The sequence below is a fragment of the Salvelinus alpinus genome, chromosome 16, assembly GCF_045679555.1.
Source record: "Salvelinus alpinus chromosome 16, SLU_Salpinus.1, whole genome shotgun sequence".
NCBI classification, from domain to species: Eukaryota; Metazoa; Chordata; class Actinopteri; order Salmoniformes; family Salmonidae; genus Salvelinus; species Salvelinus alpinus.
Genome location: NC_092101.1, coordinates 30209304 through 30222921, shown reverse-complemented (window position 1 = coordinate 30222921; position 13618 = coordinate 30209304). Strand labels below are relative to the sequence as shown.

The 13618-nt window shown below is 43.7% G+C and overlaps 1 protein-coding gene across 3 annotated transcripts in view; it reads left to right on the top strand.

The window, feature by feature from the left end:
• Nucleotides 1-13618, top strand: part of LOC139541337 (discoidin domain-containing receptor 2-like) — a 57868-nt gene that overhangs the window by 26311 nt on the left and 17939 nt on the right. For all 3 annotated transcript variants that reach the window (XM_071345888.1, XM_071345889.1, XM_071345887.1), the window contains exon 3: nt 9901-10003. In XM_071345888.1, coding sequence (XP_071201989.1) covers nt 9901-10003 — 103 coding nt within the window. The remainder of the gene's footprint in view (nt 1-9900; nt 10004-13618) is intronic.

Genomic DNA, 13618 nt, shown 5'->3' with positions numbered 1-13618 from the left:
TAGTATGTGTCACAACGTTATGGACTGTAGTATGTGTCACAACATTATGGACTGTAGTATGTGTCACAACATTATGGACTGTAGTATGTGTCACAACATTATGGACTGTAGTATGTGTCACAACAGTATGGACTGTAGTATGTGTCACAACAGTATGGACTGTAGTATGTGTCACAACATTATGGACTGTAGTATGTGTCACAACATTATGGACTGTAGTATGTGTCACAACATTATGGACTGTAGTATGTGTCACAACATTATGGACTGTAGTATGTGTCACAACATTATGGACTGTAGTATGAGTCACAACAGTATGGACTGTAGTATGTGTCACAACATTATGGACTGTAGTATGTGTCACAACGTTATGGACTGTAGTATGTGTCACAACAGTATGGACTGTAGTATGTGTCACAACATTATGGACTGTAGTGTGTGTCACAACATTATGGACTGTAGTATGTGTCACAACATTATGGACTGTAGTATGTGTCACAACATTATGGACTGTAGTATGTGTCACAACATTATGGACTGTAGTATGTGTCACAACGTTATGGACTGTAGTATGTGTCACAACAGTATGGACTGTAGTATGTGTCACAACGTTATGGACTGTAGTATGTGTCACAACATTATGGACTGTAGTATGTGTCACAACATTATGGACTGTAGTATGAGTCACAACAGTATGGACTGTAGTATGTGTCACAACATTATGGACTGTAGTATGAGTCACAACATTATGGACTGTAGTATGTGTCACAACATTATGGACTGCAGTATGTGTCACAACATTATGGACTGTAGTATGAGTCACAACAGTATGGACTGTAGTATGTGTCACAACATTATGGACTGTAGTATGTGTCACAACATTATGGACTGTAGTATGAGTCACAACAGTATGGACTGTAGTATGTGTCACAACATTATGGACTGTAGTATGAGTCACAACATTATGGACTGTAGTATGTGTCACAACATTATGGACTGTAGTATGTGTCACAACATTATGGACTGTAGTATGTGTCACAACATTATGGACTGTAGTATGTGTCAAAACAGTATGGACTGTAGTATGTGTCACAACATTATGGACTGTAGTATGTGTCACAACGTTATGGACTGTAGTATGTGTCACAACATTATGGACTGTAGTATGTGTCACAACATTATGGACTGTAGTATGTGTCACAACATTATGGACTGTAGTATGAGTCACAACATTATGGACTGTAGTATGTGTCACAACATTATGGACTGTAGTATGTGTCACAACGTTATGGACTGTAGTATGTGTCACAACATTATGGACTGTAGTATGTGTCACAACATTATGGACTGTAGTATGTGTCACAACATTATGGACTGTAGTATGTGTCACAACGTTATGGACTGTAGTATGTGTCACAACATTATGGACTGTAGTATGTGTCACAACATTATGGACTGTAGTATGTGTCACAACATTATTGACTGTAGTATGTGTCACAACAGTATGGACTGTAGTATGTGTCACAACATTATGGACTGTAGTATGTGTCACAACATTATGGACTGTAGTATGTGTCACAACGTTATGGACTGTAGTATGTGTCACAACGTTATGGACTGTAGTATGTGTCACAACATTATGGACTGTAGTATGTGTCACAACGTTATGGACTGTAGTATGTGTCACAACATTATGGACTGTAGTATGTGTCACAACGTTATGGACTGTAGTATGTGTCACAACGTTATGGACTGTAGTATGAGTCACAACAGTATGGACTGTAGTATGTGTCACAACATTATGGACTGTAGTACGTGTCAGAACATTATGGACTGTAGTACGTGTCACAACATTATGGACTGTAGTACGTGTCACAACAGTATGGACTGTAGTATGTGTCACAACGTTATGGACTGTAGTATGTGTCACAACATTATGGACTGTAGTATGTGTCACAACATTATGGACTGTAGTATGTGTCACAACATTATGGACTGTAGTATGTGTCACAACATTATGGACTGTAGTATGTGTCACAACATTATGGACTGTAGTATGTGTCACAACGTTATGGACTGTAGTATGTGTCACAACATTATGGACTGTAGTATGTGTCACAACATTATGGACTGTAGTATGTGTCACAACGTTATGGACTGTAGTATGTGTCACAACATTATGGACTGTAGTGTGTGTCACAACATTATGGACTGTAGTATGTGTCACAACATTATGGACTGTAGTATGTGTCACAACATTATGGACTGTAGTATGTGTCACAACATTATGGACTGTAGTATGTGTCACAACATTATGGACTGTAGTATGTGTCACAACATTATGGACTGTAGTATGTGTCACAACATTATGGACTGTAGTATGTGTCACAACGTTATGGACTGTAGTATGTGTCACAACATTATGGACTGTAGTATGTGTCACAACATTATGGACTGTAGTATGTGTCACAACGTTATGGACTGTAGTATGTGTCACAACATTATGGACTGTAGTGTGTGTCACAACATTATGGACTGTAGTATGTGTCACAACATTATGGACTGTAGTATGTGTCACAACATTATGGACTGTAGTATGTGTCACAACATTTATAGAGCTGCTTTCATTAAATAGAAGTTTAGAATTGTATAAAAGAGCAGGGCACAGGGCCAAGCAATAGACCTAGGAGTGTGTGTGTGTGTGTGTGTGTGTGTGTGTGTGTGTGTGTGTGTGTGTGTGTGTGTGTGTGTGTGTGTGTGTGTGTGTGTGTGTGTGTGTGTGTGTGTGTGTGTGTGTGTGTGTGTGTGTGTGTGTGTGTGTGTGTGTGTGTGTGCATGAGCGCTTGCGCGTCTGCACGTGCATGTGTGCTTTGAGGTCTTTTACAGCTGTGGCGTGGCAGTCTATACTCTGAGGGAGATAATTGGACAGTCAGTCCTCCACATTAACATAGCTGTTTAATTACATCCTGCTCAAGGCAAACTACAAACACACCAGAACATTTTTCACTAACTCGTCTGGGGCGCCTCAAAGTAAACAAAGGCTATGTTTCATATGCTGTAAACTTGTATTTATCTTTAGCATGGTGCAGAGAAATGACAATTCGTTTTTGTGGACTTTCATGATCATACATAACAACTTTAACATATTTTTCAGTGGAGTGACACACACACTTGACACGCCCTTCTCTCCATTCGTGTGTGTATTTTACAGCCTACAATGTGGCTGATCTTTAAGACTAGCATGTTGCTATAATGGCAGGCTGAGCGAGAGAGTAGGTTTTAAGAAGAGGGTGTTCTCTCCAAAGGGACAGGGCAGTGGTGGGTGCTGTGGTTGTTTTCAGGCCTCTACATCTCGTTATGACTGTTGATAGAAGTCTCTGATCTGGTAAAAGAGATATACAGCAGAGTGGATCATCTTGACAGTATCCAGCTTTCACCTATCTCTATTACTCGATTTATAGTCCAGCGTTATACAGTTTTTCTCTCTTGCTCCATCTCTACTCCAGCCTTATAGTCCCTCTCTATTTCTCCTCCATCTATCTCTACTAAAGCCTTATTCCAGAGTCTCTATATGGCTCCCAGTCTACAGCGAAAAGCTTGTCACCCACTCAGAGTGGAAATAGGAAAGACAGAGATGGTATAACAGCACTGTTCAAGGATTTTAAAAAGGGGAAAGTTGGCATCACCTTGCCTCTCAGTGCTACTAAATGCAGCCATGCAAATTTCCTGCATTCTGATATTTATTTTTCTTCATCCATGCAACAGAATGGTAGTTAGACACAGTAAGACGTGTGATGGAGTCAACAAGACTCATAGCAAATCTGTTGAGTGACAAAGGACATAAAGATATAGCTTATTGGACAGACACACAATTCCCTCATCCATTCTTGCATTTAGGAAGTCTTTGTCTAGTCTAGAGGATTTGAAATATGGAAAGAATTATGATTTCTCCATCACTTGTCTTCAAAATGATTGTCCCACAATGGGGCATATTTTGGATTTAGAACATTTTGTTGAATGAATTTAAATGAGAGGTGAGTAAACTGCAGTAAAATTGTTATGGATGTTTTTCTCACTTATGGAAGGGTTTCCCAAACCTGGGGGGCCAGGATCGAGTATCTGAACTACCTGGAGAGCCAATTAAATGTTTCCAAATACAACACATGAATCAAAACGGACATTATTATTGGAGGAATTGCAGATGTTATCACATTTGATTGCAATTATATTACCAAGATGACCACTAATAGACTGGAAATATGAGAAGTGTGTGATGATTGTGGCTTACGTCTGTCGGGGCATGAGGGAGGGGAGGGATGGAGGAGGTCAGGGGAAGATAAAGAAAGGGGAAGGGAAGATCGGGGATCTGCAGAGGAGACGGCAGTCTCACATCAGAAATAATTGTTTGTTTTGGGACTGATCTCTTTCTGAATTGAATCTGACCGTCACTGCCAGGATGAACTCTGCAATGTTTCCCCATCTTGACTTTTTAAGCAAATATTTGGAAGAGAGAGGGAGGACAGAAAGGAAGGATAAAAAGCGAGGGAGGACAGAAAGGGCCTTGAGCGTTGTGTGTTCTGTGTGCTGTTTCTGGCAGTTTCACAAAGACTTTCCTGTGTCTCAGACAGAGCTGAGCTGAGGGGCCATGCTGAAGGGAGAGTCCCCCTGGCCTGCACCACCTCCTCTACTCCCTGTGACCATCCATCATACTGTACACTACAGTATACGCAGAAACACTCTCTCTATCTCTATCTCTCTCACCAAGTGTCCCCTTGCATTTCCTCTGCCTCTCCTACTGACCAGTCAAACTTGTGCACACTCACTGTACACCCACACACACACACAGGACATCTATACAGTTTGATGAAATGTTCTGCATAATCATCTAAGACATTGGTTGGGTTGTATTCAAGTTAATTGTTAACATCAGTTTTCTACTGAGTAGAGAAGACAGTTGAAGCAGTGATTATAAACCATAAACCTCAATAAATATTCCATATACACCCAGCCCTGCTGGGATAATATTGATGGAAAATCACCTTTTATTTTTACTCTTAGAAACAGCAACAAAAGTAAATGATATTCTATTTCAGGCTTGTAAAAGTGAATAGATACCATCTACATTGAGTATACAAAACATTAAGAACACCTGATCTTTTCATGACAGACTGACCAGGTGAAAGCTATGATCCCTTATTGATGTCACTTGTTAAATCCACTTCAATCAGTCTATATGAAGGGGAGGAGACAGGTTAAAAAATGATTATAAAACCTTCAGACAATTGAGACACAGACTGTGTATGTGTGCCATTCAGACAGTGAATGGGCAAGACAAAACATAAAAGTTTTTTTTATTGTAGAAGAAAGTAGTAGGCGGGTGTATGTCTTTTGTGATTAGACAGATAAGCCTGGTCAATACAGACTATGTGTTTGTCTGAGAGCTCAGCACTCCCACCAGTAACACGGAACCCAAACCGGCTGCGCGTGTGCGCCATCGTGCATGTATGTATTTTGTTCACCCACACCAAACGTGATCACAACACGCAGGTTAAAATATCAAAACAAACTCTGAACCAATTACATTAATTTGGGGACAGGTCGAAAAGCATTAAACATTTATGGCAATTTAGCTAGCTAGCTTGCAGTTGCTAGCTAATTTGTCCAATTTAGCTAGCTTGCTATCGCTAGATAATTTGTCTTGGGATATAAACATTGAGTTGTTATTTTACCTGAAATGCACAAGGTCCTCTACTCCGACAATTAATCCACACATAAAACGGTCAACCCGAATCGTTTCTAGTCATCTCTCCTCCTTCTAGGCTTTTTCTTCTTTTGACTTTATATTGCGATTGGCAACTTTCATAAATTAGGTGCATTATCGCCACGACCTCGTTCGTCTTTCAGTCACCCACGTGCCATCTCCTCATTGGTTATACCCACGTGGGTGACTGAAAGACGAACGAGGTCGTGGCGGTAATGCACCTAATTTATGAAAGTTGCCAATCGCAATATAACCTGCTTCTATAAACCAATGAGGAGATGGGAGAGGCAGGACTTGCAGCGCAATCTGCGTCACAAATAGAACTGACTTCTATTTTAGCCCTTGGCAACGCAGACGCTCGTTGGCGCGCCCGAGCAGTGTGGGTGCAATAATTTAATAATATACATTTCTACATTTAATTTGCAATGCTCGCGCACGCGATGCGAGCAGTGTAGTCAGCCTGTAAAAGTTAATACCATACACCTTTGTGTAGCGGAGGTGGTCCAGACCTGAATATTTCTTGAGCTATTGCCTATATTAGGGTATCCCAACCTGCGACCCGCGGGCCGGATTTGGCCGTGTGTGGTTTTATTTGGCTTCCCAAAGAACGTTTTTTTGGGAGGTTACATTTTCATTGTTGGTCATAAACTGTAAAAACACCAGGAAATCAGCTCCAAGTGATTTTCATTTGGGGAATCTGTTCCCAAGTATTTCCATGCATAGTAGAGAGACGTGATCATTTACAAATGTAAGCAAGGTTTGAAATTAATGTTTTAGTCAAATATCATATCTGTTTGGGCTTCTTGCGGTCAATTTGCAGTCAACAAATTATTTGTAATATGTTCTGGCACCCCGACCAAAGAAATCGCTCCGCAGCTGAATCTAGTAGATGATTCCTGGCTTACAGATGAAGTCGGAAGTTTACATACACTTAGGTTGGAGTCATTGAAACTCGTTTTTCAACCACTCCACAAGTTTCTTGTTAACAATCTATAGTTTTGGCAAGTCGGTTAGGACATCTACTTTGTGCATGACACTTAAGTCATTTTTCCAACAATTGTTTACAAACAAATTATTTCACGTATAATTCACTTGATCACAATTCCAGTGGGTCAGAAGTTTACATACACAAAGTTGACTGTGCCTTTAAACAGCTTGAAAAATTCCAGAAAATGATGACATGGCTTTAGAAGCTTCTGATAGGCTAATTGACATAATTTGAGTCAATTGGAGGTGTGTACCTGTGGATGTACACTGCTCAAAAAAATAAAGGGAACACTTAAACAACACAATGTAACTCCAAGTCAATCACACTTCTGTGAAATCAAACTGTCCACTTAGGAAGCTACACTGATTGACAATAAATTTCACATGCTGTTGTGCAAATGGAATAGACAAAAGGTGGAAATTATAGGCAATTAGCAAGACACCCCCAATAAAGGAGTGGTTCTGCAGGTGGTGACCACAGACCACTTCTCAGTTCCTATGCTTCCTGGCTGATGTTTTGGTCACTTTTGAATGCTGGCGGTGCTTTCACTCTAGTGGTAGCATGAGATGGAGTCTACAACCCACACAAGTGGCTCAGGGAGTGCAGCTCATCCAGGATGACACATCAATGCGAGCTGTGGCAAGAAGGTTTGCTGTGTCTGTCAGCGTAGTGTCCAGAGCATGGAGGCGCTACCAGGAGACAGGCCAGTACATCAGGAGACGTGGAGGAGGCCGTAGGAGGGCAACAACCCAGCAGCAGGACCGCTACCTGCCAGAGCCCTGCAAAATGACCTCCAGCAGGCCACAAATGTGCATGTGTCTGCTCAAACGGTCAGAAACAGACTCCATGAGGGTGGTATGAGGGCCCGACGTCCTGTGCTTACAGCCCAACACCGTGCAGGACGTTTGGCATTTGCCAGAGAACACCAAGATTGGCAAATTCGCCACTGGCGCCCTGTGCTCTTCACAGATGAAAGCAGGTTCACACTGAGCACATGTGATAGACGTGACAGAGTCTGGAGACGCCGTGGAGAACGTTCTGCTGCCTGCAACATCCTCCAGCATGACCGGTTTGGCGGTGGGTCAGTCATGGTGTGGGGTGGCATTTCTTTGGGGGGCCGCACAGCCCTCCATGTGCTCGCCAGAGGTAGCCTGACTGCCATTAGGTACCGAGATGAGATCCTCAGACCCCTTGTGAGACCATATGCTGGTGCGGTTGGCCCTGGGTTCCTCCTAATGCAAGACAATGCTAGACCTCATGTGGCTGGAGTGTGTCAGCAGTTCCTGCAAGAGGAAGGCATTGATGCTATGGACTGGCCCGCCCGTTCCCCAGACCTGAATCCAATTGAGCACATCTGGGACATCATGTCTCGCTCCATCCACCAACGCCACGTTGCACCACAGACTGTCCAGGAGTTGGCGGATGCTTTAGTCCAGGTCTGGGAGGAGATCCCTCAGGAGACCATCCGCCACCTCATCAGGAGCATGCCCAGGCGTTGTAGGGAGGTCATACAGGCACGTGGAGGCCACACACACTACTGAGCCTCATTTTGACTTGTTTTAAGGACATTACATCAAAGTTGGATCAGCCTGTAGTGTGGTTTTCCACTTTAATTTTGAGTGTGACTCCAAATCCAGACCTCCATGGGTTGATAAATTTGATTTCCATTGATAATTTTTGTGTGATTTTGTTGTCAGTACATTCAACTATGTAAAGAAAAAAGTATTTAATAAGAATATTTCATTCATTCAGATCTAGGATGTGTTATTTTAGTGTTCCCTTTATTTTTTTGAGCAGTGTATTTCAAAGCCTACCTTCAAACTCATTGCATCTTTGCTTGACATCATGGGAAAATCAAAAGAAATCAGCCAAGACCTCAGAATTCTTTTTGGCAATTTTGGGAGCAATTTCCAAGCGCCTGAAGGTACCACGTTCATCTGTATAAACAATAGTATGCAAGTATAAACACCATGGGACCACGCAGCTGTCATACCGCTCAGGAAGGAGACGCGTTCTGTCTCCTAGAGATGAACGTACTTTGGTGCAAAAAGTGCCAATCAATCCCAGAACAACAGCAAAGGACCTTGTGAAGATGCTAGAGGAAACAGGTACAAAAGTATCTATATCCATAGTAAAATGAGTCCTATATCGACATAACCTGAAAGGCCGCTCAGCAAGGAAGAAGCCACTGCTCCAAAACCGCCATAAAAAAGCCAGACTATGGTTTGCAACTGCACATGGGGACAAAGATCGTACTTTTTGGAGAAATGTCCTCTGGTCTGATGAAACAAAAATAGAACTGTTTGGCCATAATGACCATCGTTATGTTTGGAGGAAAAAGGGGGAGTCTTGCAAGCCGAAGAACACCATCCCAACCGTGAAGGACGGGGGTGGCAGCATCATGTTGTGGGGGTGCTTTGCTGCAGGAGGGACTAGCGCTCTTCACAAAATAGATGGCATCAAGAGGAGGAAAATTATGTGGATATATTGAAGCAACATCTCAAGACATCAGTCTGGAAGTTAAATCTTGGTCGCAAATGGATCTTTCAAATGGACAATGACCCCAAGCATACTTCCAAAGTTGTGGCAAAATGGCTAAAGGACAACAAAGTCAAGGTATTGGAGTGGCCATCACAAAGCCCTGACCTCAATCCTATAGAAAATTTGTGGGCAGAACTGAAAAAGTGTGTGCGATCAAGGAGGCCTACTAAGCTGACTCAGTTACACCAGCTCTGTCAGGAGGAATGGGCCAAAATTCACCCAACTTATTGTGAGAAGCTTGTGGAAGGCTACCCTAAACGTTTGACCCAAGTTAAACAATTTAAAGGCAATGCTACCAAATACTAATTGAGTGTATGTAAACTTCTGAACCCACTGGGAATGTGATGAAAGAAATAAAAGCTGAAATAAATAATTCTCTACTATTATTCTGACATTTCACATTCTTAAAATAAAGTGGTGATCCTAGCTGACCTAAGACAGGGATTTTTACTCTGATTAAATGTCAGGATTTGTGAAAAACTGAGTTTAAATGTATTTGGCTAAGGTGTATGTAAACTTCCGACTTCAACTGTATATGCTTTGCATATATGTGTGCATTTGCATGGGTGTGCACATACATGCTTGTACTAAAAGCTAAGTTGTGTTGTAGGTGTGTGTCGGTACCCTCTGGGGATGTCCGGAGGACAGATTCAGGATGAAGACATCTCAGCCTCCAGTCAGTGGTCTGAGTCTACAGCTGCTAGATACGGCAGGTACTGTATACACACACGTGTGCGGAAACACACACACACCCACAGTGGAGGCTCCTCAGAGGAGGAAGGGGAGTACCATTCTCCTCAGTGAATTTCATACAAATAAAATAGTGAAACATTGAAGTTAACCTTTTTAGTTAAGACTATGCTAAATATATTCACATCACCAAATAACTGATTAAAACACACTGTTTTACATTGAAGGTCTACAGTATCCTCAACAGCTCTCTGTAGGGTAACACCATGGTGTAGCCAGAGGACAGCTAGCTTCTGTCTTCCTCTAGGTACATTGACCTCAATATAAAACCTACGAGGCTCATGGTTCTCACCCCTTTCTATAGACTTGCACAGTCATTATGTCATCTTCCGGAGGACGTCCTCCAACCTATCATAGTTCTTGCAGCATGAACTGACATGCTGTCCACCCAATCAAAAGATCAGATAATTAATCTATTACTGAAAGCATAAACTAAAGCTAGCTAGCACTGCAGTGCAGTGCATAAAATGTGGTGAGTAGTTGACTCAAAGAGAGAGAAAGACAATAGTTGAACAGTTTTGAACAAATGAATTTCTTCCTAAATTAAGGAGAAGCAAGAGAGAGAGAGCGCTAACTATATTTGGTTGTATTTTTTAAACTTTCATTTAGATAGCATATGCAGCTAGCTAGTTTAGCCTACTCAAACACCTGGCTCAAAAAGAGAGGTATGCTATGTTAGCTAGCAGGCAATGGCTATCCAACACTGGAACTCTTCCAAGTCAAGGTAAGCTTTTGGTTTTATTAATTCATTGCCACCGGCCCACCGGTGTAACTGCTAATCTGCTTTCTGACAGTACACTGTACTGCATGATTGTAGCTGGTTTACTAATGAGTTAGTTCTAGTAGCTATGCTTACTATGATGTGACAACGATGTAGGATGTGTGTAGCGGTCATGATATGCGGGTTTGGTTGGAAAGGTATTTTTTGCCTGGTTACAGACAGCTGATGTGTTGTGCACAAGTCCACAGACAAGGTGAGAGGAGGAGAGCACATAGATGGTTGTGAGAAGGAATTATATATATATAACAAGCAAAGTGATTGTGCTGTTTTTATGTGGCTGCTATAAAAGTGAACTCTACGCCGATTCTGTTGAAAAACGTTTCTAAAACGGAAGCTAACGGAAAGAAGCAGGGATAAAAAAAATACCTGAATTTGTCCAATAGAAATTCACATTTTCAACTGTTGGACTAATGATTACTCCCAAAATCGTCTAGATGCAGGCAAGGGTGTGCAAGGCGGTATTGAATGTGTCACTCTGTCACCTTGACTACTCTCTACCTGTGCACCCAGCTACATTGTAAACTTTCATTCATAGGCTAGGTTGTAGCAACCTCATGATGGTGTCATGACGTGTCCCTTTTTGGGTTTAGCTAGTGGCTTCCCCCTCTCTCTCTCCTACACGAACAGCCCTTTTCTACTGTTACGAATAAAAAACCCTCTTGAAGAAATCCTCTTCAGACCATGCATATCTCGGTCAGCTGAGGGGGCAAAGGTTTGAGTAGAGACCACAAAAATCTCAGTTTAAGCTAAGGTTGTAATGGTTGTTGAATTCCTAACCATTACATTTACATTTACATTTAAGTCATTTAGCAGACGCTCTTATCCAGAGCGACTTACAAATTGGTGCATTCACCTTATGATATCCAGTGGAACAACCACTTTACAATAGTGCATCTAACTCTTTTAAGGGGGAGGGGGGGGTTAGGAGGATTACTTTATCCTATCCTAGGTATTCCTTAGAGGTGGGGTTTCAGGTGTCTCCGGAAGGTGGTGATTGACTCCGCTGACCTGGCGTCGTGAGGGAGTTTGTTCCACCATTGGGGTGCCAGAGCAGCGAACAGTTTTGACTGGGCTGAGCGGGAACTGTACTTCCTCAGAGGTAGGGAGGCGAGCAGGCCAGAGGTGGATGAACGCAGTGCCCTTGTTTGGGTGTAGGGCCTGATCAGAGCCTGAAGGTACGGAGGTGCCGTTCCCCTCACAGCTCCGTAGGCAAGCACCATGGTCTTGTAGCGGATGCGAGCTTCAACTGGAAGCCAGTGGAGAGAGCGGAGGAGCGGGGTGACGTGAGAGAACTTGGGAAGGTTGAACACCAGACGGGCTGCGGCGTTCTGGATGAGTTGTAGGGGTTTAATGGCACAGGCAGGGAGCCCAGCCAACAGCGAGTTGCAGTAATCCAGACGGGAGATGACAAGTGCCTGGATTAGGACCTGCGCCGCTTCCTGTGTGAGGCAGGGTCGTACTCTGCGAATGTTGTAGAGCATGAACCTACAGGAACGGGTCACCGCCTTGATGTGAGTTGAGAACGACAGGGTGTTGTCCAGGATCACGCCAAGGTTCTTAGCGCTCTGGGAGGAGGACACAATGGAGTTGTCAACCGTGATGGCGAGATCATGGAACGGGCAGTCCTTCCCCGGGAGGAAGAGCAGCTCCGTCTTGCCGAGGTTCAGCTTGAGGTGGTGATCCGTCATCCACACTGATATGTCAGCCAGACATGCAGAGATGCGATTCGCCACCTGGTTATCAGAGGGGGGAAAGGAGAAGATTAATTGTGTGTCGTCTGCATAGCAATGATAGGAGAGGCCATGTGAGGATATGACAGAGCCAAGTGACTTGGTGTATAGCGAGAATAGGAGAGGGCCTAGAACAGAGCCCTGGGGGACACCAGTGGTGAGAGCACGTGGTGCGGAGACAGATTCTCGCCACGCCACCTGGTAGGAGCGACCTGTCAGGTAGGACGCAATCCAAGCGTGGGCCGCGCCGGAGATGCCCAGCTCGGAGAGGGTGGAGAGGAGGATCTGATGGTTCACAGTATCAAAGGCAGCCGATAGGTCTAGAAGGATGAGAGCAGAGGAGAGAGAGTTAGCTTTAGCAGTGCGGAGCGCCTCCGTGACACAGAGAAGAGCAGTCTCAGTTGAATGACTAGTCTTGAAACCTGACTGATTTGGATCAAGAAGGTCATTCTGAGAGAGATAGCAGGAGAGCTGGCCAAGGACGGCACGTTCAAGAGTTTTGGAGAGAAAAGAAAGAAGGGATACTGGTCTGTAGTTGTTGACATCGGAGGGATCGAGTGTAGGTTTTTTCAGAAGGGGTGCAACTCTCGCTCTCTTGAAGACGGAAGGGACGTAGCCAGCGGTCAAGGATGAGTTGATGAGCGAGGTGAGGTAAGGGAGAAGGTCTCCGGAAATGGTCTGGAGAAGAGAGGAGGGGATAGGGTCAAGCGGGCAGGTTGTTGGGCGGCCGGCCGTCACAAGACGCAAGATTTCATCTGGAGAGAGAGGGGAGAAAGAGGTCAAAGCACAGGGTAGGGCAGTGTGAGCAGAACCAGCGGTGTCGTTTGACTTAGCAAACGAGGATCGGATGTCGTCGACCTTCTTTTCAAAATGGTTGACGAAGTCATCCGCAGAGAGGGAGGAGGGGGGAGGAGGGGGAGGAGGATTCAGGAGGGAGGAGAAGGTGGCAAAGAGCTTCCTAGGGTTAGAGGCAGATGCTTGGAATTTAGAGTGGTAGAAAGTGGCTTTAGCAGCAGAGACAGAAGAGGAGAATGTAGAGAGGAGGGAGTGAAAGGATGCCAGGTCCG